This window comes from Seriola aureovittata, chromosome 18 (genome assembly GCF_021018895.1).
Source record: "Seriola aureovittata isolate HTS-2021-v1 ecotype China chromosome 18, ASM2101889v1, whole genome shotgun sequence".
Lineage (NCBI taxonomy): Eukaryota > Metazoa > Chordata > Actinopteri > Carangiformes > Carangidae > Seriola > Seriola aureovittata.
In genome coordinates this window covers 20,711,230-20,735,000 of record NC_079381.1, presented here as the reverse complement: position 1 = coordinate 20,735,000, position 23,771 = coordinate 20,711,230, and the positions used below count along the sequence as shown (strand labels likewise).

The 23,771-nt window shown below is 41.9% G+C and overlaps 1 protein-coding gene across 24 annotated transcripts in view; it reads left to right on the top strand.

The window, feature by feature from the left end:
* The window catches only part of LOC130186219 (formin-binding protein 1), a 57,943-nt gene extending 35,606 nt beyond the window's left edge, over positions 1 to 22,337 (top strand). For 3 of the 24 annotated variants that reach the window (XM_056403096.1, XM_056403084.1, XM_056403097.1), the window contains 12 exons: positions 1,082 to 1,210; positions 1,943 to 2,089; positions 4,537 to 4,728; positions 6,440 to 6,628; positions 9,489 to 9,581; positions 12,097 to 12,111; positions 12,409 to 12,444; positions 15,014 to 15,123; positions 15,222 to 15,354; positions 15,798 to 15,919; positions 16,048 to 16,208; positions 17,405 to 19,388. In XM_056403096.1, the coding sequence (XP_056259071.1) occupies positions 1,082 to 1,210; positions 1,943 to 2,089; positions 4,537 to 4,728; positions 6,440 to 6,628; positions 9,489 to 9,581; positions 12,097 to 12,111; positions 12,409 to 12,444; positions 15,014 to 15,123; positions 15,222 to 15,354; positions 15,798 to 15,919; positions 16,048 to 16,208; positions 17,405 to 17,583 (1,506 nt within the window). In that variant the 3' untranslated portion in view covers positions 17,584 to 19,388. The other 21 variants (XM_056403090.1, XM_056403088.1, XM_056403082.1 and 18 more) reach the window with 17 other exon arrangements.
* The last annotated feature ends 1,434 nt before the right edge of the window (positions 22,338 to 23,771 follow it).

Sequence of the window (23,771 nt, the reverse complement as noted above, 5' to 3'; positions counted from 1 at the left end):
ATCAATGCACGCTCACAGGCCTGCACGCAGATTTTAAACAGCTGGATTTTCACATGTGCTTTTTAGCTTTCCTCTGGATTTTTTTTTTTTTTTTTTTTGTAGGCTGTGACTATCGTTTTTCCACTGAAGTATTATCTGTCATCCCTCATGTGCTGGACATAATGTACCTTTGTGTCTGACAAGCACCTCGGCTCTGATGTTCTCCTTTTCTTCTATTATGTCATCTATTACTTACCCATATGTGTGTGAGCACGAGCGTGAGAGACTTAACTCTTGCTTCAGATGGGGGGGAGTCTTTAGATGAAGTCCTGTAAATGTTTCCCTCAGGACTATGACAGATCAGGGTTATATTCCTGTACAGTTAAATGGCTGCAGTTGTATTTGTTCATCTGCTACTCAGCAGACCAGACGCTGATTGCAATCACAGGTTCATGAGGTGACTCTTTGTTATGGATGAACCAATGAAATCACTATTTATGTGCGGACGGGCCACACAGATCTGACAGAAAGAGGAAACAGATATGAGCACTTAGCCGCACACACATACACACGCACGCACGCACACACACACACACATACACACACACACCCCACATGCTGTCTAGCTGAGATAATCTCATCTCCATCTGCTTGCCGTGGATCTGTAATAGGCTGTTCCTGCTGCGTTTCTGACTGCCTGCCTTCCCTTCCTGAGACTGAACTAGCTTAAAATAATCAACATTATCGACAGTAGAGAGAGGCTAGACAGGGCGGGCAATCAAAATCCAAATCCCTGCATTCTGCAGCCAGTTCAGGCTGTTGTCTCCCTGTTTATATGTTTGTTCTGGCCTACATTTAGTCTTATGCCAAAGGCTATTGCTGCTGCCCGACTTGGGTTTGCACCTGTGACCCTGTTTATGTGTGTACATGAGCATGCATGAACACTCGTATGCACAAATTTGTCAACTCATATAGGTTTTTATGCCCAGGCTATGTGTATGTGTGTGCGTAACCCATATGTCTGTGTTAATCAGGGGACACTAAGGTATAGCGATGAGAGCGTGTCCGTGACGTGCATGTTTGTGTGTTTTGTTTTCTTCAGGCACGACAGCAAGCTCAGATGAGACACCAGATGGCTGCTGACAGTAAGAGCGATTACTCCTCCTACCTGCAAAAGTTCAACCAGGAGCAGAATGACCATTACTACACAATTATCCCCAACATATTCCAGGTAAACACAACACCCTTCGGTTGATTTGTTACTGCAGATAATTGCACTTAAACATGTTAAACAAACCTACATTTTTAATGGGTAATCAGTATTTCCCATACATCAGATTGTAAGGTTAACTCCACCCAAAAGTTTTTTTTGTTTTTGCATTTTGTGTTTATCAGCTTTCAAAGCTCTGTGTGCAAATGTAGCTGAAAGTGCAGACTTATTGAAAAGTTGGCCACAAAGGTGCATTCATGTGCGATCATTAGTTCGCTTGTGAATACAGTGCTGTTTGCTGGCCACCCCCCACCCCCACCCCCTACTGCCCTCTGGGTCAACAACTAAAAATAAATTCTCAACATGTGGGAAACACTGACGGTAACCAGCCATTATTATAAAGAGCTATTTTGTACAAGCTGTTTGTTCTGTGCGCTGCATGTTGACAGATGTTGAGAGTTTGAGATACAAAAAAAGTAGTTTTTCCACTTATTCATGATCTTCTTTTTAGTTTTTGCCTCTGAAGTTCTGTTTTTTGACAGTGAGGAGTCATATATTTAAAAGAGATGGAAAGTGCATTAGAGATTTCCCAGATGTTAGATCTTTGATGCTCAATATCAAAAGACACCTCTTTCTGACAGTTTCATTCCAAGCTCAGTGTTTCATTTTCAAAGCAAGGTCTGCCCACTCACTCTATAACAGATGCTAGTGACGCTTGTATTTACGTACGAATATGTCTGTATTTTCACCTAGAAACTTCAAGACATGGAGGAGAAACGGATTGAGAGGATAGGAGTGTGCATGAAGACGTTTGCAGACGTGGACCGCCAGGTGCTGCCCATCGTCGGGAAATGTTTGGATGAAATGACGAAAGCCGCCGAGTCCATCGAGCCCAAAACTGTGAGTAAACAGAATGAGATATATGTACACACACACACACACACACACAAACACCATGTGGGACATATTGCTCACTCAGCCAGGCTGTCAGTTCAGGCCCACACACCAACGATTTTAGGCTTCCACTAAAGCAACAAGTGTGCTGGTGGGTTGGTACTGTTGGGGGGGGCTTTTTAAAAATAAAAAACAACCCACCTGTGAACAACAAAGTGCTGTGGGAGGGCTGTGTTGTAGCTGAGAGAATAGCTGAATAAAATGATTCAATTTATGTGTTGAACTCCCCTTTATAGTGAGAAAATCAATGTGCTGCATGCACACGCTGTATTTCCCCCATGAACTACTCTCATGGCTTTGTGTTGCCTAAAAATACACCCTGTAGTCCCCCTTAAAGGGGCCTTCCTCTGACTTTACTAAGGAAGTTCAGCTAACTTGTCTTGGTGACTACACGGCCTGTGAAAACAGTTGGATAATGTCTCCTGTTTGAGACTTAAAAAAACTGGAGGTTTGGGGTTTGAAAAAACACAGGTATTTAGGAGCAGTCTAATGAAAGAGGCTACTGACATGCATTATGGGAAATGTAGGATCCAGGATTTTTGAAACTTGAAATGAGGGATAAATAGCTAGAAAATCAAACAATTTAATATTTAGGCAATTTTTTACCTTAATTGTGAAAGAGACAGTGAGAGAGAGAGGATGACATGCAGCAAAGGGCTGCGGGTTGGATTTGAACCCATAGCCGCTGCGGTTAGGACTAAGCCAATGTGGTACGCACTCTACCAGGTGAGCCACCGGGGCGCCTTAAAAATTTCATTTTTACCATTATTTTTTTTTAATCTGTGTCTTGTGAGATGGAATGAAAGAGCAGTACTCAATTTCTGGATTACCCCTTTAGTTTCATACGATGTGATCAGTGAGTACACACATACCCAGCTTCCTCAAAGGTGCTTCCCCATTGAGCACCTGTCAGTGAGCTCATGAGTTTCACCCATAGATGCTGAAGATCTGAGGAAAGTAGTTGAAACTAAGGAGGGTTGACTTGAGAGCTAGGCAGTACATATAGTGAAGGCTGTGCTGGCCCTCTTCCAAGGGATGTTTCACTCTTGATACACACACAGGTATACACAGAGCCGTGCTGCTAAGTGCAGTTCGCTACAGTCCATTAAATTTGGAGGAATAGTTTGATATTTCGGGAACTATGCTTACTCACTTTCTGGTGGAAAGTTAGAGAAGATTAATACTACTCCCTACAACGTCTGCTGTGCACATGAAGCTACTGCGAGCAGCCAGTTAACCTATATATACAATAGGATCTGCCTACCAGCACCTTTAAGGCTAACCAGGCTAACAACTTGTCATTTTATGTGGGGTTATGTGTAGTTAGTTTAATTTAGAAGTGCTGGTAGGCAGATTGTGCTACTGTTAGCCATAGCCAGGCTTGCTGTTTCCAGTCTTTATGCTAAATTAAGCTAACCAACTGTTGACTGTAGCCTTTTGACAGATATGGGAAAGCTAATAAAGTTTCTGGCCATGTTTTAAATACCTGCACAGTACCTGTTCTGGAAACAAGAGGAAGTTCAACCACTTTGCTTCCTAGTTTAAACCCGCTGTTGATCAGAGCTATTCTCAATCTAAACCTTTGAAGCTAATGCGCAGTTGTTGGCTTCAGATTTGTCCCATGGCTTATTATTTATTTCTTGGATACTGAAAAAGAAGGAATAATTTTCCAATGTTAAATAGAAAATGAGCAGTGTGATATATTGAGATGTCTCATGTTGGCTGCCTGCCGTATGACAAAAAACAAGAGTATCCTTAGGGATCGCATATTATGTGTATTTGTGTGTGTGTCTAGCTGTGTGCATGGCCCCGCTCCAGGGAGATGACTCCAGCCTGTGACTGTCTGCTGCAGTAAACAACAGCGGGGAATAACATATCACATGCTCCTTTGCCTCTCTGTGTCTTATTCTTCTCTCATATATACAGTGTACAGAAGATCTTTGACCCCGGGTCCTAACTGCAACCAGACCCTCTGCCCTTATCAGTGCAGATAGGTCGATGCACTCTGAACTTGATTAATGTGCCTCTTCCTGTGTCTGACGAGCCTGGCTGTGTCCCCGACCTCAGTGTTTTGTCATAACTCCTGCCTGACAGATTTAGGTCTTTTCCTCTTTCTTCTGTGGCCCACAAGCTGAATAACGACAGTCCCTCTCCTTTTCCTCTCATGACACACTCACCAACTGTTATCAGACAGAAACTACTCCAAACATCACAATCGCCAGGCCGCTATTGCGTTGCATCTTATCTCCAGACCTGCTGATTAGCTGGACAATCTGAACAAACAGAAATCCTCCTTTTAGACATTGCTTGTTTAAAAAATATTCAAAAAGTAGATAAAGTGTATCAAGAATAAGACTTTCCCTGATTGCTGTGACCACTGTCCCCCCCACTAGGACTCCAAACAGGTGGTGGAGTCCTACAAGTCTGGGTTCGAGCCCCCGGGTGATGTGGAATTTGAGGACTACGGTCAACCCATGAAGAGGACGGCGTCTGACACCAGCCTGTCCAACCCCAGAGAGGGCAAGGAGAAGCCTACTGGCAAGACCAAGGGCAAACTGTGGCCTTTCATTAAGAACAAGAACAAGGTAACACATGAATGCACACTTAACAAAAGAGTCACAGTTACACTCGAACACACAGCAAAGCCTCATTGGTTGCAGAGGATTTGGTTTTGCACATTTGGAGGCCACATTGCACCTTGGGGAATTTTTTATGGGGTGGGGTGGATATTGTAGGTTTATTTTACTTTATGTTGGTTATGTCTCTGTGATACAGTGGCTATAGCGATATACGTGTTCAATGTTACATTTGCAGTATCTGCTACATTGCTAGTAGTGGCTATGTGTTTGATTTAGTTTCATTTTTATGTAGATACGTAGATTCTTTCGTTGACTTCTGTTAAGCTCAAGAACTCTGTTGCTAGCTCTCTGTTGGTATTGCCATTTTTGTTGTTATTATTTGCCACCCGTTTTCCTCCTTCCCGGCAATCACCCTCACCGATTTTTGGAGCCTCCCTTCTGTAACACACACTAATGCATTTCTACCTTCAACCTGTGGACGGACTCATCTGGCACATATTAACTTGATCTAAAGTTAACCGTCTCCCTTCACCGTTTTTTCCATTGACTGGTGATCGGCCTCGAGTTGCCTCCTTCGGTTTCCTGCTTCTGAACAGCAAAACTGATCTCTGACCGTCTTATGGGCTGGTTGCACTGTTGGTATTGAATGAGATCAGAGCATGAGTGAGTAACTGGCTGTGTGTGTGTGTATGTGGAAGAGGAATGCTGGAAGCAAGTGTGTGCAATGCTAGATGACAAACCCCCAGCGTACTGACTGTATGTGTACAGAAAATGGTGTTTAAACTCATCGTATCCACTATGTGTAAACTCCCAAACATGTACTTGATCTACTCAATTTTCTATACAAAGTGTTTGGGAGCACAGACAGCCACACACAGGTATTTATACTGTACATTCACACACCTGCATGCAAGCACAACAGAAACACATACAAAAATAAAACATTATACTGATATTTCAGTATAAAAGCACCATTTTTGCCTTAAAGAAACCAGGGTTTTTCAGGGATTTCTGAGTCTCTTTGTTCTATAAAGGAGGGTTTCTGACTCACTTGCCCATGCATGCGCATTGTGCGGCATCTTAGAACTCGTCACTGCTTCATCTTCTAACTTCTCTAAAACCGGTTGATGAATTATGCAGTCAGAAGTTTTAGGACAGCAATAAGCAATTAGATTCCTCTGATGATGACCTCAAATTCATCTGCTGATATCGGTGGGGGATGTGGTGGATTTCTCGTCCTAGCCGGCTTGCGATGAGGTCGGGAAAGAAAAAACCCAAGAGAAAAAAGAAGGAATTTCTAAAATGGAAGCCTGCATGCGCTTTGACTGATACTCTTTGCTGTTTGCTTTGTTGCAGCCGCTTGCTTTAACACATTTTACGCTTCCTACTCACTCTGGTCGTTTTCTTCTTTTTTTTTTCTTTTTAACTGTTTTTATGTTTTGTTATGTGTTTGACTTTTCTTTTTTTTTTCCACAACATAACTACTGATACACTAGGTTTGACATTCCTTCAGTTGTCTTTTACGTTCTGTTTGGGTTTTCTGTTGTGTGTTTATTTTTTAATATTTGTAGGAGGCTTATTTATTTCGTTTTGTGTTCCCTCCTCCTTTTCCTCCTTTGTCTTTTTTCGTTGGATTCTCGACCCCTTCTACTTCTTCTTCTTCCATGTTTTTCCTCCTCCTCCTCCTCTCCGTCACGGCTCCCTCTCTTACTGGTAGCTTATGTCCCTGTTAACATCCCCCCACCAGCCCCCACCTGCCCCCCCAGCCTCATCCCCGCCCTCACCCTCTGCTGTTCCCAACGACCCCCAGTCTCCCAAGCAGCACAAGGAGCCCCTCTCCCACCGCCTCAACGACTTCATGACCTCCAAACCCAAAATGCACTGCCTCCGGAGCCTGAGGCGAGGGGTAAGTGTGTGTGTCCAGCAAGCTTTCGTGCACGTGTGTTTGTGTGTGTGTGTGTGTCTGTACACCTGTATCTGAGCTCTGTACCTGCCGCGCTGTATGGGTGAAGTAATACAAAGGTAGAATCTTATCAGTGTTACCAGTAACTTCATGCATTTATATGGAGGAAATGTGAACTCGGTTAGAAAATAGCGCTCACTTTGGGCTGCTTTCATTTTCATAATTTGAGTTCAAAACTACTTTCAAAATTGATGCTATAATTACAAACCGCTAAAATGGTATAAGCAGCGAAGATCAAGAGTACAACAGGCCTCTCAGCTTCACCCATACAGTGCTCAGGCTTTTTGCTTCTCTAGCATGCTTTTGTAGCGCATAACTATGAATCCATGGTACTTGTCTGACACAGCAGCAGTCTCTCCATCTCGTCCCTTCATTCTTCATATTAACTGTGCTCACAATGACAGTCCCTCTCACCCACCTCCCCCCTCCCCTCTTGACAGAAACTAGCAAGACGCCTGAGCAGTCTTGGCAGTAGCATGGAGACTGCAGTAGCTCCCTGCGCACTTCTCTGCAGTCTGTGCTGGAGGCAGATTGTTTTTGGTTTTTTTTTGTTTTTTTTTTGTTTTTGCACGTGATGTAATGAAAAGAAGAAGAGAGTTAAATATCACGATATGATTTGAGTCAAGGGTTGTGGATATGGCAGCAGGCCGACAGAGTCACTTCTGTGTGCAGTGAGGGGGCCAGGAGAGTAATTTTAGAAGGCTTCCTGGAGGGTGGCTTTATCAGCACCGGCTCAGGGTCCTGGTGGGTGTCATCGCGAGTTCCCGTTGGGGCAGGTCATAGCACGCCATCCCGTTATCCACTTCACCCTCCAGCTTATCCCTGACCTCAGGAATGGGCGGCAACTCACGTGTTCCTTCCGGTTCCCACAAATATATATATATATATTTTTTTTTTTGTTTACGCTCATATTTTGAAAGGGTTGCACTTACTCAAAGTGAAAACATCAGCATGAATTGGTGCTAACATGACGTCTGAAAAGGCCAAAGAACAATACGGTGCTGTGGTGCAATGTGTGCACGTATGGGAGAGGAAATGATTGAAGGTCAGCAGAAAAAGGGGAAGCGTATATTTTTTCTAGCGCCAGACGGATCGAGCAGGAAGTGCCCGTTTCTCAAAGCGGAAGTGCTGCAGCAACTCTTGAAAAGAGCGATTTTAAAAAATGTTCAAAGAAAAAATCAAATTCATTGTTTACAACTATTCATAGATTAAAGAGATTGAAGTTTGACCTTACTGTAACATTTCACAGCACCAGTAAAAGGTTGAATGATGTTTTTGAGGCCATGAAAGGTTAGAAACTATCAGAGTAGAAAGCCCTTTGAAGAATCAAAGACTTCTTTTAAAAGAATTAGCACTCCTTTCCATATCTCATAACAATACATTTAAATAATTTGTACTCCTTTGCATGTCTCATGACAGTTACCTGTTTCTGTTTTTTTTATGTATGTAGATGTTGTTTGATTTAGAGGACATTTTACTGTATAACCACTTAATGTTTTTGGATAAGTACCATAATGATAGGTAAATAAAAGGCAACAGAAGGTGCATGGTTAATCCAGTAGAATGACGTGAGGTCCTTTAGGGACACCAGCCCCACTGCCTCACTGGCACACTCAGTTTGGACTAATGCCTGTGAACAACTGCTGGTAGAGGGTCAGGGCAGTTCCTCGGCTCCTTTACAAACAGGCCTACATCCATCTGGTCAAACCAAGCTAACTAGCGCTAACACTTTATTGCCAACACTACAGTATTTTGTGTTGAATTTGAGAAGGAAGGCTCATTTTTAACAGGGTATCTGCAGGGATCTTGAAAAGTCTTAGAAGCTTTGGAAATCTTAATTTTAATCTGCAGGTGTTTTCCCTTAGTTGCCATAGACAGTCATTGTATCTGATGGCAGACTGTTGGAGATATTACATACTAATTAATTAAATTGGGGTTGTTGTGACAGTGGATTGTGAACACAGGAAGCTGTTCAATCCTTTTCCTTTTTGGAGTCATCAGCATCGGACCTGAAGCGAACACTGTCACTGCTAATAGCTACTGTAGCTAGGAAGCTCTTTGACTCATAATGGGCAAGTGTTGATTTTAGCAAAAACTTAAATGAGCTTAAAAGCATTAATAATCTTTAATCGATTAATACATCCATCCTTTTATGCCTCATATCCCGGTCCATGTTGCATCATTAATAATTAGTTATATAATGCTGGAAAGTAATAAACTTTGATCAACTAATAAAAATGTCAAGGCAATGTCATACCCAATGGTTTTCCATCGTACTTGGGACGGTATGATCATGAAACAGGTATTAAATTACCTTCTCCGTGGCATTAGAAGGTTCTTAAAAACCCTGCAGGAACCCTGTTTGAAGATTTCACAAGGCAAAAACAAGATATAAAAGCTTCTATCACTGGTATTCTGTGGTTACAGCAGCAGGTTAATAAAGAAAATACAAAAGCATCCCTCTCCCACCTCCTGCAAGGAGGACATGGCGACACATTAGGGATTAGAGTAGTTCTGCCAGTGGGGGTGGGGTGTCGTGTCTCTCTGCACAGTGGAAGGATGTCTGCCTCTGCAGGAGAACCTTTGTGTGTTGCATATTAGCTGTGTAATCCATCCACAGTCCACCGTGTATGTGCGCGTGTATGTGTGTTGCTTGGGAGGAAAAGGAGAAAGTGTATTGTGTGTTTTGGGGCGGGGGTGGGGGTCATACTAAGGCAACATACAGTATAAGAGCTTTAAGACGTCAGTGCTGTTTTGTGAGTTCTCATTGACAAAGCTGTATTCTCTCTGACGACCACCACAGCAGCAATCCCCGCGCTCGCTCATTTGTCACAAAGAGCTTATGAAGAGGACTCTGGGCCGACCCACATATGCTTTCGAAGCCAGGCAATATGTTGTAAGTGTGCGTGATGGGCGTCAGTGAGTACCAGCGGTGTGTGTGCGTGGTCGGAAGAAATTATGAATGAGTATTGTGTGTGTGTGTGTGTGTGTGTGTGTGTGTGTGTGTGGATGTGTGTGATTACTAAAAGCCATATACGGCACAGGCAGTAGCCTCATTAATAATAATTTGTTGTGTGACATGTTCGGTCTCTACGAGGAGATTGTTTGTCACAGTTAATGAGGAAAATTGTCCTCACAAAGGAGGCGAGTGTCTGTGCCTGGCTCATTATTGATCACATGGCCCGGACACGTGTAGAAGCAGGACGAATGATCAGAGAAGATGATGACTTCATCCCACATCACATGTATCTGCTTGAGGTTTTCTTGATGCTCGCTGTGTCCCGCAGCTGTTTCAGGGCTTCCCCCACTGAGCATCTACAAGGGGTCAATTCACAAAGTGTCACAAGCACCTGTGGATGTGGGTAACTTCGGGCGTGAGGATGCTATTCATCCCACCCAGCAATCACCCCTCCTTGCAAATTAAGTCCCACCGTCAGGTGTGGTGTTGGTCACACTTTGGATCTGGGTCCAGCCTACAGGACCCAGAATTCACCCCTCCAGGGCTTTGTTTGTGCTGGTGTGCCATACAGCAGCGATGTTTTCTGTCTGTAAGTACCATAATATACCTGTGTATCTGTGTCTGTCTGGGTGGTTGGAAAGAGCTCAGGTAGATTGTGTTTATAAAACTTGTAAGAAAGCTCTAAAGAGCCAATATATGAGTGAAGAGTTATTTGCTGAGACTGTAGAATATAAAACACTGACATCATGCGACTCACTCCTGCTTACGGCAAACTGCAGGTTTCAAGTGATTGTATGATTTATCACATGTGTGCTCAGAGCAGGAATAGCCAATCAGAGACAAGGATTTACCCAGAATCTGCCTCATTTTACTCAGTGGCCTGGTTCTGCATATGTAATTTAAATGTTTAATTTTCATGGTCAGTTTATTTGTGTGAAAAATAGCTAATATACAGTATTTGTATAAATTGGGATTACTTTATTGGAAATTGGCAGAAATGGAACAAAGAGACTTGAGCGTGAAAGAAATCATGCTGTTGGTAGATGAGATGCATCGGATCCAATCATATGATAAAAATGATTCAGTAGCACTTTGACAAGTGAAGAAAATGTAGATGCATGGAAAGTGATAGCAAACAAGTTTGAATCTTGTTGTTTGTAGACTTGACACATGCAAATAAGGAATTAAAAGTGGTTTAATATCCTATTAAATGTTCAAATCAAATTCAAATTTAACCACATTCTGATTTATACATATTTTCTTCATTAAGATTTGTGTACTTTTTCTGTTTTTTATCCAAAGACGTAAGTTAAAAGGTTAGAATTTCTCTCATACCAAGGTTCATAAGAGTATAGTCCATATCTGACCCTGTAGCAACAGAATCAGTGGATACAAACCTAGATGCATTTTTATTACTTATACAGAAAGTACACTGAGTGTTATGAAAGTAAATGTGAGAGTGATGTAGCGGTGGTGAGGTGGAGGATCACAAGGGTCGCAGTGAGGACCGTAACAATCCATTCCAGGTGGATGACTTGATTAGTCGGCTAAAGTGAGTAGAGCTCCTCAGTGCACCAGCCTGTGAGCCTCTAACAGGATTACAAGTCATCTGCTCCAGCTATACCAGCCAATGGTCATTAACATGCTTTCTACTCTTGTTCTTTGGATTCAAAAAACATAACCACGTCCCCTCAAGAATCACTCAGCAAATGATCCAAATAAACACTTTTATAACTATTTTAATTTTGTTCTTTTTTTTTTACTCTGTGTATCTTTTAGTTCATGATTGCTCTCTCGTTTTCTACCCTCATTCAGCTGCTTTTGTTTTGAAGTGTGTTAGTTTGGTTTTGGAAACTGTCTCTCCAGCTTGAATGTGCGCAGTATCTGCCTCCCATGTCAACATATGGATCTGCTAATGTGACACATGCTTTTGGCGCCCTCTGCTGTCCCCTCTGTGTCATTGTAATGGCAGCAGGATCAAGAAGTAAAGGGTACATCCGTGTCCCTGTCGCAGCCATTATCCCTCTACTTCTTCCTCTTCATTTGTTTTCATCTGTCTTCCCTCAGTTGTTTTCATTCTTTACTCCATGCTTGTGCAGTAGGTTGGTCCTTTTTGCCAACTTATTTCTCATTTTTCATTAATCCATCATATTAGAAATGTTAAACTTCATCACATTAGAAAAGAGTGGGGGGCTCTAGGGCTGAAATTGCTGCTGAAAGCATATAAAATGCTTATAAATCCAAATCCTTCATCCTTTAAGAGCTGCACCCTCTTTCAGCTAAATGGTGAAGTTTGGCAAAGCAAAGCATTATCATAAAATACATCTAAGCAGTTTTTGTTTAAAGGAAAATGAAACAAATGGCCATAATATTCTCCTGATGTTGACTTTTGTCTGTTGTCTCTTTTTCTCTCCTGCTCTTCGCCATTTCTATCTCTTCTCCCCCCATGAAGCTTTCTCTCAAGCTGGTAAGCATGACCGTATAACCGCACGTCCGTAGCGGCATGACCATAGCACGCATGTCACGTCCTCCCAGTAACACATTGTTAATAACGTTCTGTACGCCGTTATGTTTTTGTTGTGCTCCTTTTTTTTTTTTGAATTGAGTTAATAATTTAATTTTTTTTTTTGCTGTGACACAACGATGGACCCCCAGACTCATGTCGTTGTCTCATTTTATATGTCATTTTGTCGTTTGTTTTCATGTTGTGGTTGTCTTCTCGTCATGTCTCTCCCAAACTGTGTCTGTGGTCTCTGTGGTGCAGATCACACTCAATTCCCACGTCCGGAATCTCATTGAGGTGATCACATTTACTCTATGTTTTATCTGTCCGTCTCGTAGCCTGTCTGGTAGTCCCTACCGTCTCGACAAAATTGTTTGTCATCGTAACAAATACTAATCTGATCTTATGTAGTAGTTGCTCACTCATGTCCTTACACTGCATGCCAAATTTCATTTATACAGTAGAATGCTGTTCTGTAAAAGTGATTTAAGAGAAATGTACATTGACAGGCCTCTTTCACTTCATATTTCCGGACCAAGACAATTTAAGTATTAAATTAATTGACATTTTGGGAAATAGACTTTTATTGTTTTAGATCTATTGTTTTAATAAATATGAGGCTACAGCCAGTAAATAGTTACGTTTGCTTAGCATAAAGACTGGACACAGGTTGACGCTGGCTCACTCCCCCTCCTGCTTCCAGTCTTTATGCTAAGCTAAGCTAACCACCTGTTGGCCGTGGCTTCATATCTGCCTTACAGACACGACAGCATCTCTCTGCAAGAAAGAGAAGCGGATTTCTAGAAATGTGGAACTAAGCTGATATAATGAAATTACGCCGTTTCATGATTTTTTTATAATTTCAGTATTATTGTATTTAATATGTATAGATTTTTAATTTTCAAAATCTATGTCTGATTCCAAACAGAGCAATACATTTGTAAATTCATCATACTGCAGGCATTAATGTTGTACCTGCCCATAGTTTCACTTTTTATCATGTAGAGTTAAATTGCATTTTAGATAATAATGTTTTCATTTGTCTTGGCTACATAGAGGAAGTAAACACTAATACATGACGTCTGTACTGTAACGTGTGACTGAGAAAGGAGCATGTCTCTGCATGATGACTGACAGATCTTTGTTATGTTGCATGCCCGGTAAGTGTTGCGTGATGATGCAGGCAGAAAGGGTAAGGTTGCCATGGTAACCTAGCTGCTGTGTTTGACCTGGCTCATGTGCGGTGAATCCTGACCTCGAGTCTGTAGCTCCAGCAGTTAATAACCTGTGGTGACCCATCTCAATGAGATCCAATCACAGACCTTGATCTATTCAGTCCACACAGCATTTTTTATTTTTTTCCACTCAAAAATAAAATCATAGACTAGAGTCCCAATGGGCTTAAAATGAATTAAGTGAATACATATACTTATATGAATAAATAGAGAAAATTGTGGAATGAATGAACAAATTGAGAAATAATTTGACAAAATATGAAAAAAGTGAATTATTCTAATAATAACAGGGTGGTTTTAGAGTCATTACAGAGATTCTCATGTCATGTCACAATATGGTCACTTAGTCCCCGCCCCCTCACCTTTCATCACATGCCCCCACAAGACTTACCAACTGCTATATTAGGGAAAAATATTAGGGATTTTTCTGTGGGCTGGTCTTTAACTGCAGTGGGGAAGTTTACCAGAAGTGCATCTGGCAAAATAATGTCTTCATCTCTGAAGTCTTTCTTCTTGTGAAAGTAAAATATATTGTTTGAAAACACTTCCAGTAAAGCATTCATCTCATCTTTGTATGGCTTGTCCAGGTTGGTTTGTCAAGCTAACCAACTGCCAGCTAACTAGTTTAGCCTCTGTCAGCTAAAGCGACCACAGAGAAAGGATGTGTCCTAGCTAGCTGCTGCTGCTGCTAACACTTTTATGCCAAGTAATAATTAAAAGTTAGACTCCAACCTGACTAGTTAACTAGATTGGTAGGTAGCATCTGCAGCATTATTAAACTAAGTTCAAAGAGAAGTTAGTTACTGTACAGTTTCTTTACAGGAGCAGCTAGCTGGTTGTTTTTGCTAACGGACAGGAAATCAGATAAGAATTTAAAAATCCTGAGTTGAGTTTTACTAATTTATGAAATTATTTCACAATTTAATGGTTCATTTATATATTTTAGTTTATCTATTCATATAAATATAATTCATATGTGATTGAACTTGCTCCATACAGACCAGGCATCACTATAATATAGCAAGTCTCAGAATACAGATACATTATATCTGCAGAAAGTCCAGTGTGAAACCTTCTCATCAGGGAATATCACCCATTAGCCAGCTCACACATCCACCACTATAAGAACACACAGTCCCGACAGAGAGCTTCAGGCGCATTAGCCAGCTCACACTGAAACGCTATACGAGCTATAATAGGATGTAGGTAACACTATATCACATTTCCGATACATTCACAGAGAGCACTAGATTAGGTGTGGCGACTGAATAGATGAAAGGCCTCAAGTCTATACACAGACAAACAACCCAGCTCTCGGTGACTGTGTGTTAGAGAGCGGCTGCAGTATCTCCTTCAGGTTGAATTATGTGGTTTGAACATAAAAAGAGCTCCGTTTGTGGTGCTGTTGTCTATTTATCCCTGAGTCTTGGTTCACAGGGTTCACAGCAAAGGGAGATACTGCACCTGACTAGATCCCTGGCAAAGCAGCAACACAACAAATAAATAATGGATTATAAAAATGTATATATCTTTATCTTACAGTTTCTTTCCATCTCTTTCTCCATTTTTTTTTTTTCCCCGGTTCTCCTTCCTTCCTCTCTTCCTCCCTTTATTTTTTTTTTTCCTCTCAGGGTTCTGGACCAGAGGACTTCAGCCACCTGCCACCGGAGCAGAGGAGGAAGAAGCTGCAGGGCAAGTTAGATGAATTAAATAAAGACATTCAAAAAGAGATGGACCAGAGGTAACTTTTATAAAGTTTAGTTTTTTGTGTGTTTACCTCTTTAATACGCAACGAAGACTCAAAGACTTGTACTGACGGTTGTAATTTGTTTCTTATAGGGACGCTCTAACTAAGATGAAAGACGTGTACGTGAAGAACCCTCAGATGGGAGACCCTGCCAGCGTAGACCCCCGACTATTAGAAATAGGCCAGAACATCGAGAAGCTCCAGTTTGAAGTGCAGAAATTTGAGGTTAGTCCGGTGCCAGCCTCGGCTCCCATTTCTGTGTGAATGTTAGTGTTGGCAAAGTTATCTTGTTTGGTTTATGCGAGACAGTAAATAATGAGGAGTTCAAACACACGTCTCCAGCTGGGGTGGTTCCAGAGAAGACGGCCGCTCGTCCATATTAGGAGAAGATGTGATGCAGCTGGAGGGGCTGGCTGCCTTGTTCCAGCTCTGTGAAGGCAGAGAGGAGTCCCAGAGCAACAGCCTGGTTGAACACTGTAAATAAATGGCAAACCAGGTGGAGAGCGAGGCAGAGAGATTCTTGCCAAATTATAAAGGCCGTCTGATTCACGGATAAACAGAATTCCATTGCGCTTGAAATAAATTTCAAGTCGTCATGTTAGTCGTGTATGGGAAAAAAAAAGATGCGGCTGCAGCCAACACAAACATTATGACTGCGTGTGTTTCAGGGCTGGTTAGCAGAGGTGGAGGAGAGGATGCCATCCAAGAGCGATACACACCGGAGAAGCGGGATATATGAGACCCAGAACAACACAACAGTGAGCAACAACTGTGCACAAGACAGAGAGAGGTATATTATACTCTGACAAACACCCAGACCCACATCAGTCCCAGACCCCAGAGCTTTTATTTTTTTCGAAAGAAAACTATGAATGTTTTCACAGTATATTTACTGTGTGTGTGTTGGCCCTTGAGCAGCCCGGACGGCAGCTACACAGAGGAGCAGAATTCAGAGACTCAGGTCAAAGCCAACACCCACCCCATCCCCACCTCCTCCACGCCGGAGTTTGACGATGAGTTTGACGACGAGGAGACCTTGCCCACCATCGGCACCTGCAAAGCCTTGTATCCCTTTGAAGGTAACTGCAATCACAGATGTTTGAATTTAAAACACACGCACACACAATAGACTTATCTGCTGATGTTTCAAAGCACAAAGCTTGCTGGTGGGTTGAGGCCACACACGCTGTGTATTGGTCAGCTACAGCTGCAGGGTGGAGGAATGTAATTAGATTTCTTCTGACTGAGGAGGAGGGGTGTGACCTTTCTGAGGAAATGTGCAGAGGTGCAAAGAAATGCAGTCATTTCTGTGGTACACTATTTTCAACTTTGAATTCTGAAAAGATTGCAAAGATAGCGCTGGGTGCAAATAGGTTTTAAATAGCCCTGACTTATCAGAGATGATGAATGCTGATGACCCTTGGAATAAAACAGGATATGCAAACCCTGTGTACGTTCTTAATGATGATTGTGAGGAGTTATTTTAAAGATGCTTTTTATTTTATTCTGCTTTTTTTTATCAATAATGACACAGATGAATTAAACGGCAGCATATTTCATCGCTACCAGAGAGGCTGCAACTTTTACTGGCCCTGTTTCATGGCATACATCATTAAAGCTTGTGACTCCATAAAATTAGTCCAAGTTTAATTGTGACACCCTCAACACAGCATGGGTTGTGAACAGTGACTTCTTCATCTTTTTTGTCTCATTTGAAGTAATTTTATTGGCCTGAAGAGGTGAAAGTGTCTCACATTTAACTTTCAAAAATTTACTAATATACTTTTTTTTCATGTTGGGAATCACTGGTCTAAAGTATTAATTTAATATCCCGTATGTTGGAAGCACACAGTCCTGGAGTTGGTAATTCATTATTTAAAATATCCACAAACGCTTTTATATCCAATGGAATTTGAATGACGGCGCTTCTGCCTGCAGACAACCTCCACACAGCCGCTGATTTACGTTTAAACAAAACATATATTTCATTAATGAGCAAATTAAGTGAAGAAGATGAAGTGACTCATTCATGTCAAAACGCAGGCTGGCGTTCCCTCTCTGCACGCTAATGCAGTCGAAGTTACATCATTTTCCTGTCGCACAGCAGCTGGTTTTACTTCCTCTTTGTCTCCAGGAAACCTGATTTACAAATGACTCTAATCTACATGAAATTTGTTGAAGATAGTTCCTCCAAGTGCACAGTATGTACATTTCTTGCCTTGTCACTTATTTCTCTCTTTTTTTTATATCATTTTTTTCTCCCCCACTTTTGCAGGTCATAACGAGGGCACTATCTCCGTGGCGGAGGGCGAGCTGTTGTACGTCATAGAGGAAGACAAAGGAGACGGGTGGACGCGAGTGCGCAGGAACGAGGACGAGGAGGGATACGTCCCAACATCCTACGTCGAGGTCTTTTTGGAAACAAATGCCAAAGGTGCTATGACGTACATTTAACTCAGCACAGTGTGTTTCTGTTACTGTGAGTCAGTGCGTTTCCATTCACATGCTAAATGAATGGGGCAAGTTATGGAGATTAAAGATTGTTACTGGTAGCTCAGATAAGAGAATACCCTCCCCTAACACACACACACACACACACACACACACACACACACACACACTTGTTCTCTGTATCCCAATCAGATTTGTCCATTGTGCCTCATGACAGTTGTTACAGTTGTGGCAGATTGTGTGTATGTGTGTGTGTGTGTGTGTGTGTGTCACTGTGCACTGTTCATGAGCTGTGAACAAAACATATATTGATGTTTAGGAAATGACACTGAATGCCAGCTGAGTCCGGAGGATGTTGTGTGAAAAGAAGCTTGTAGTTCCTCACCACTGATTCACTGCAGTGCCACCTAGTGGTCATGCAAATAAAACACGACACCCACCAACCCCCACCTCCCAGTTGAAGCTGAGCATGATGGGACAAATCACTCGCTGACAATGATCACTTGTACATTTCAAAGACACAGAACTTTATTTGTTTTTTTATTAAGATTTGAAATGTCAGATCATCATATTCCACTCAAATCAAGACGCTTTTAATCACAAGTATTTGAGCCAGCGTGGTAATAAATCACTAAACTCAGCTGAGTGAATGTATGCACCCTCTGAAGTGACACTGAACGTCAAGTGAAGTTTGAATCATCGCGCAGGTTACCGCGTTGTGGTCACTTGTTGCACTGTAAAGGAGAGCATGCTCAATGTGCAATCATGCAAATGTAATTTAAATCTGCTGTAAAATATGGAAACATATTAAAAGATATTTTTGTAGGCTAAACAGAAAAAAAAAAAAGAAAAAAATCCCCACCCCACCCCCCAAGTGTTGCATGCTATAGATTGACAACATGAAAAAAGTTGTGAAAGTAATTATCCTCCCTTGTTTAGGGATAATTTTATAAAATTAATGATTGAATCAGTAATTAATTGCCCCCGTTAAGATGTTTTTTCTTTCTTTTTTAATCCACTTTGTGGTAATGATAGTGTTGGGCTGTTCTGGTCCCTTTTTCCAGGCCAGTGGTAAAGGAATAAAGGACTGAGTATTAGCTGTACTAAGCTATTTGGTGAGACTGGGCTGAGAGATGGAGCTGGTCATGACTTTAAAGCTTTGTGGTTTCTTGCATGGGTCTCTGAGCAGCACTTCTGTGAACGGTGTTTCGCCGTGAAAGCATGGCGTGTCATTTCACCTCACTGCTATAATACCGATAATAAGACACTTTGTACGTGCTACTCTTCAATACTCAGAAATCATCTCTTTCTTCACTCATTACACAAGCCTGTTTAACTTCCTTTCACACGTTTTAATCAGCTTTGAAGGCTCGTTAACAGCACAGCATGGGGTTCCTTTTTGAACGATGTCATTTTACATCATTGCCGTAAATACACATTTTTTATTTATTTTTTTATTGAACAGCATTTTGAAATGTTTTGCATGCTGCAGTATTTGTCGTGACATGATCTCAGCATGTTGTGACAAAGTCGAGTGGCTGCATTTTAACATGCATTCAAGCCAGATGAAAACTTAGCTGAAAGGTTCTTAGTTAAACAGACACGTCTTCGTTTCACACATGCAGTATGCGCAGATTGCATTCAGTCAGTTTAAAGTAGTTTCATATCTGCGATGACTTCGTTCTTCCTCCTCTCCATGTCTGAATATTTGGGTTGCTGTCTTTGACTCGATTTTTCCTTTAAAGCTATCTAACTTTTCTTTTTGTCATTTTTTTTCTTTTTTTTTTTTGTTTGTTTGTATTTCCTTTTTGAATTGCAGATTCCTAAAAGTGTGAGGCTGGCGGAGGAATGGCAGGGCAAGCAGCCTCGGAGAAAACCACCATGTTCCTCACACGCTCACAGAGTCAGAGAGAAAAAGCGAACGGTGACCTGAATCTAAAAGAGAGAGACGGCCGATAGTAACGCATCTCAATTTCCAAACCGTTATAAAGAAAAATACAAAAAAAAAAACTATAAAAGAAAAAACGTATCCGCAGTGTTGCGCTTCCTCTGCAGAACTCTGCAGTGTGAAGCAAGGATGAGAGAAATTCATCTAAATTTTAGCGCTCATAACCTTCTCCATTCTTAACACCCATTCAGCAATCACAACCACAGTATACAATTTGCTTTTTGTTGTTTTCAGCAAAGCTTTGCTTCTTAATGGAACTAACTCCGCTTGCACCACGCGCGGTCATGAAAGTGGCTTCTGGCTTCCTCGCTCTGAACGCCCGCCCCCCCCGGCTCTGCCAGTTCTCTTTTTCTTTACCTTTTACCCGTCGCACACACACCGACACACACAAACACACACACACACACACACACACACACACACACACGGCAGAGGGTGTGGTCAGAGACAGGACGGAGACCAGCACGAGCCTACGGACAAACGACCAGCTGGAGGAAGCCGTGTTCCAGATTCATCCAGCGGTGTGTGTGTGCGTGTGTGAGTCATGAACTCCTCACTCACTCATTGACTCCAGAGAGAATCATCCTGGACTCATCGACCTACATACGAGGCTGTGAACACACACACACCCACCCCCCCACCCTCCCACCCCACTAAAATCAGCTCCATATTTGCAGGTTTCATCCAGCAGGAAACAGAAGAAGTGAAGGTGCTAATCATTTGTTTCAGCGTCACGTGCTCCTGGTTTGTTTGACTGGCGTGAAAATGCTCATATGTCCGCCTTATTTTAAAGGTTTTGTGTGTCCTAATGTCCCATTTTACTCCCACACACCACCATCACTCCCACATACCCAGGACCACCTAGAGGGAAAAGAGATGGATGATGGGCTCATTCACCATCACTCTCATCCACCAAATCCCGTCTTGTCACTGGTGTCTGTTCCTCTCTCTGACCACACCCCCCCCCTTCACTTCCACGGTCCTTCCCTGTGTCAGGCAGCTCAGGCTATTCCCTTAAGCTGCTTTGAGCGTGCCCCCCCCCCCCCCCCCCCCACCTTTTTGTTTTTTGTTTTTTGTTTTTTTTTGCAACAGCTCGGGGGCGGGGCCTCTCAGCGTTGTGGTTTGCTGCATGCTTGCCCTGTCTTCCTCCTCGCCCCTCTGCTGGCAGCCCGGAAGAGGTGGTGGGGGAGTTTGGTCATCTTATTGCCCCCCCCCCCCTCCCCTGTCTGCCTCCAGCCTCCAGCCTTTCTGTTCAGTTAACCCTCATTGCCTGGTCGTACTCTTTGAATTAACCTGAGTGCTACTGTTTGGGTTCGGTGCCTGTGGTTCTTCTTCTTCTTCTTCTTCTTCTTTTTTTTTTTCTTTTTGATATCTCTTTTCTATTGTCGGATCAGAGAGCATGTTTCCCTGTTTCACCTCCTCCCAGTGTTCCCCAGCTTAATCTCAAAACTGTCAGAAAAGGACAACAGGGACCCGAAATGTTGTTTTCTGAATGATCTTATGCATAGGTAGGTCATGGATGTCATGTGCATTTGTTTTACTGTAAGTTCACAGTACAGTATGTATGTAAAAATGTTAGTATTGTATGTTTTGATCAGAGTGTCTAACGCAAGTTGTTGTTAGTTTACAGTTAATCACCTTGTGGGAAATGTTTCCACTTGGCTCCAGCAGCATTCGACCCAAAAATAAAACCCATGAAGATATGATTTACACCTGATGTTTTAACGATAGTCCACACTGCCTGCGGTATATGAAAATATACCGCGATTCATCATGTTCCTGTTCATTTGTGACTGCAGTGTGACAGAATCACCTGTTTTTGGGCCTTAACCGGGTTTGTGTTCAGAATGACGCTGATGATGAAGCTGTGGTGTGGTGAAAGGATCAAGATGTGATTTAGTTTGGGGGGCTTGGGAGTTTTTATGATCATGAAACTGTCAGACGAGAGGAATTATGTCCACTGACCCCCCTCCCCCGCCTGCTCAATGGCACATAATGTATATGATTTTTAACATTTTTGTTTTATATTTGATGATCTTAAATTGAGATTCTGCTTCTTTTTTTTTTGTTTTTATTTTAAGCTGGAAATTTGTTGTAGCTTATTCTGCCTGAACGGGACTAAAATCCCTTAACTGCAAATCTAAGTAACAATTACACTGTTTGTGTTTTTGGATGAAGCCATTGCTGAATATTCATGTGATGCAGAATATTATGTACACTTCTTAAACGGATGAGTGATGGACTTAATGACCCTTTGGACTCTTAATGGAAGGAATAATCAATTCCCTGCTGAATCGAGCTTAAAAGTACCACGTTTGCTTTTTGCCACCGATCTCAACATGTCAAGATATCAAACACGCCCCTTCTGTTTGTTTTTTTTTGTTTTTTGTTGTTTCTGAGTGATAAATGACGAGATAAATCTGACGAGGCAAAGACCACCGCTTCACTGGCGGCGGCAGCGCCTGCCCGCCTGTGCTCTGCAACGAGACCACCACAAACCTTTGAGTGGAAGCCCCAGAATAACCTGCCTGTACAGTGGAAATGGCGCGATGGAATTAGAGAGAATATATATGAATATATAAATAAAGTTTAAAAAAAGGAAAACATCTATTTTAACTATTGAGAGTCTTACCATTACTTTATCTGCTTTGCAAAGTAAGACTTCTTTTCCTTTGTAAGGTCTACCAAATGGTGTGTTTTGCACTTTTTTGTTTGTGTTCCATTTGGTAGCCCATGCTTGTGTTTTGGAGCACTGAATACTTTGTATTGTGTTTACTGTGCCAATTAAATATGCCTGGAAAGTAAATAATACTTTAATTTGTTTCTTTCTCCTCTTGGGAATCAGCCACAATCCCACAGTGTCGGTCGTCACCAACAGCAGCTTTAATGATCTGCAATCAGTCCTGGGGCGAAAGACATTTATAGACAGATCTGTTGGTGAAGCTTTAGGATCTATTTAATTAAATGAAGATTACGCTGAACACAAATAGACCTCCATCTCATTTCTCTTTCCGTCTCTTTTTGCATATGTGTTGTCACTAAGGCTGGGACTAAAGTAACTTATATGATCAGCTATATTGCCAATTATTTTAATTAATTTATTAATTGTTTAGTCTATGAAATGTAAAATGTAAGTTCAATGTGACGTCTGCAAATACCTGAACAATGGTCCACAACTCAAAGACAGACCATGTAAAATAACAAAGAAATAAAAGATGAATAATAAAGAGAAAAGCAGTAAACAGAAAATATTTACAATTTCTGCTTAATTAAACAACTCCGACAATTAAGTGACTATCAATATTGTTGCCTATTAATTTTCTGTTGATAAATTGACTAATTATTTCAGTTCTGGTAATAACCATACACACTTGGAAGAAACGGTTGAGAGTTTATACACATATTGAAGACGTTTCCCCCCTCGGCCACTAGAGGGCAGTCATGTTCCATCAAAATGCGCTAACTTGGCTTTAAAGGAAGTATCCAACAATGCTTTCTCTCTCTTCTTTTCCCTTTTTTTTATTGCACTATCTTTCAGTGAAAGTGCAGCACTTTTTTTCAACATGAGAAAACACAGGTGGTTGTTGAATAATGCAAACTGCACCTCAGACAGGCGTTGAGACGCCGTGTTTGGATTCTGTTTTGCCTTGACTTTACTCTGTTGCATTTGAATTAATCTCAGTTAAAGTCTCCTCCAAGGTGTCTTTCATCACACATTGTCGTTCTTCTTCCTAATTGCTGTACTGTGGTTAGATTTCACTGCACCTCCAGACGCTGCAGCGGCCACATGTATGGATCTGGCCCACAGACAGGAACTGGATTGCGGATTGATTCTGGCCCACTGAGCTGCAGCTGTGACCGGTCCCACTCGCCCTCACGGAAATATTCAGGCGCATGCTGTGGAGCAGATGCAGCACTCACCTCTGCGGACACTTTCAAACAGCCCTAATTGGCCTTTGCTCCCTGGTACCCCTCACGCTGTACTGTACTGTGGCTGAAGAAAATGAATAGCTTCAGTGAATCCTGCGGGGTAAGTCAGTTTCCCCATTCAAACATGATTCAGAGCTTCTTAATGGGCTTATTTGGCAGGGACATCCAACTCATCAATTTCTATTCTTTGCGGGAGTTGGTCTGGAGAACAACAGAAAGTTTCATCTGTGGTCACAGGCTATTTTTTAAAAATAGCAGGAATAAAATGCGCACATGCTAATCATCTTTGAAGGCATCAAAGTGCTAAAATATA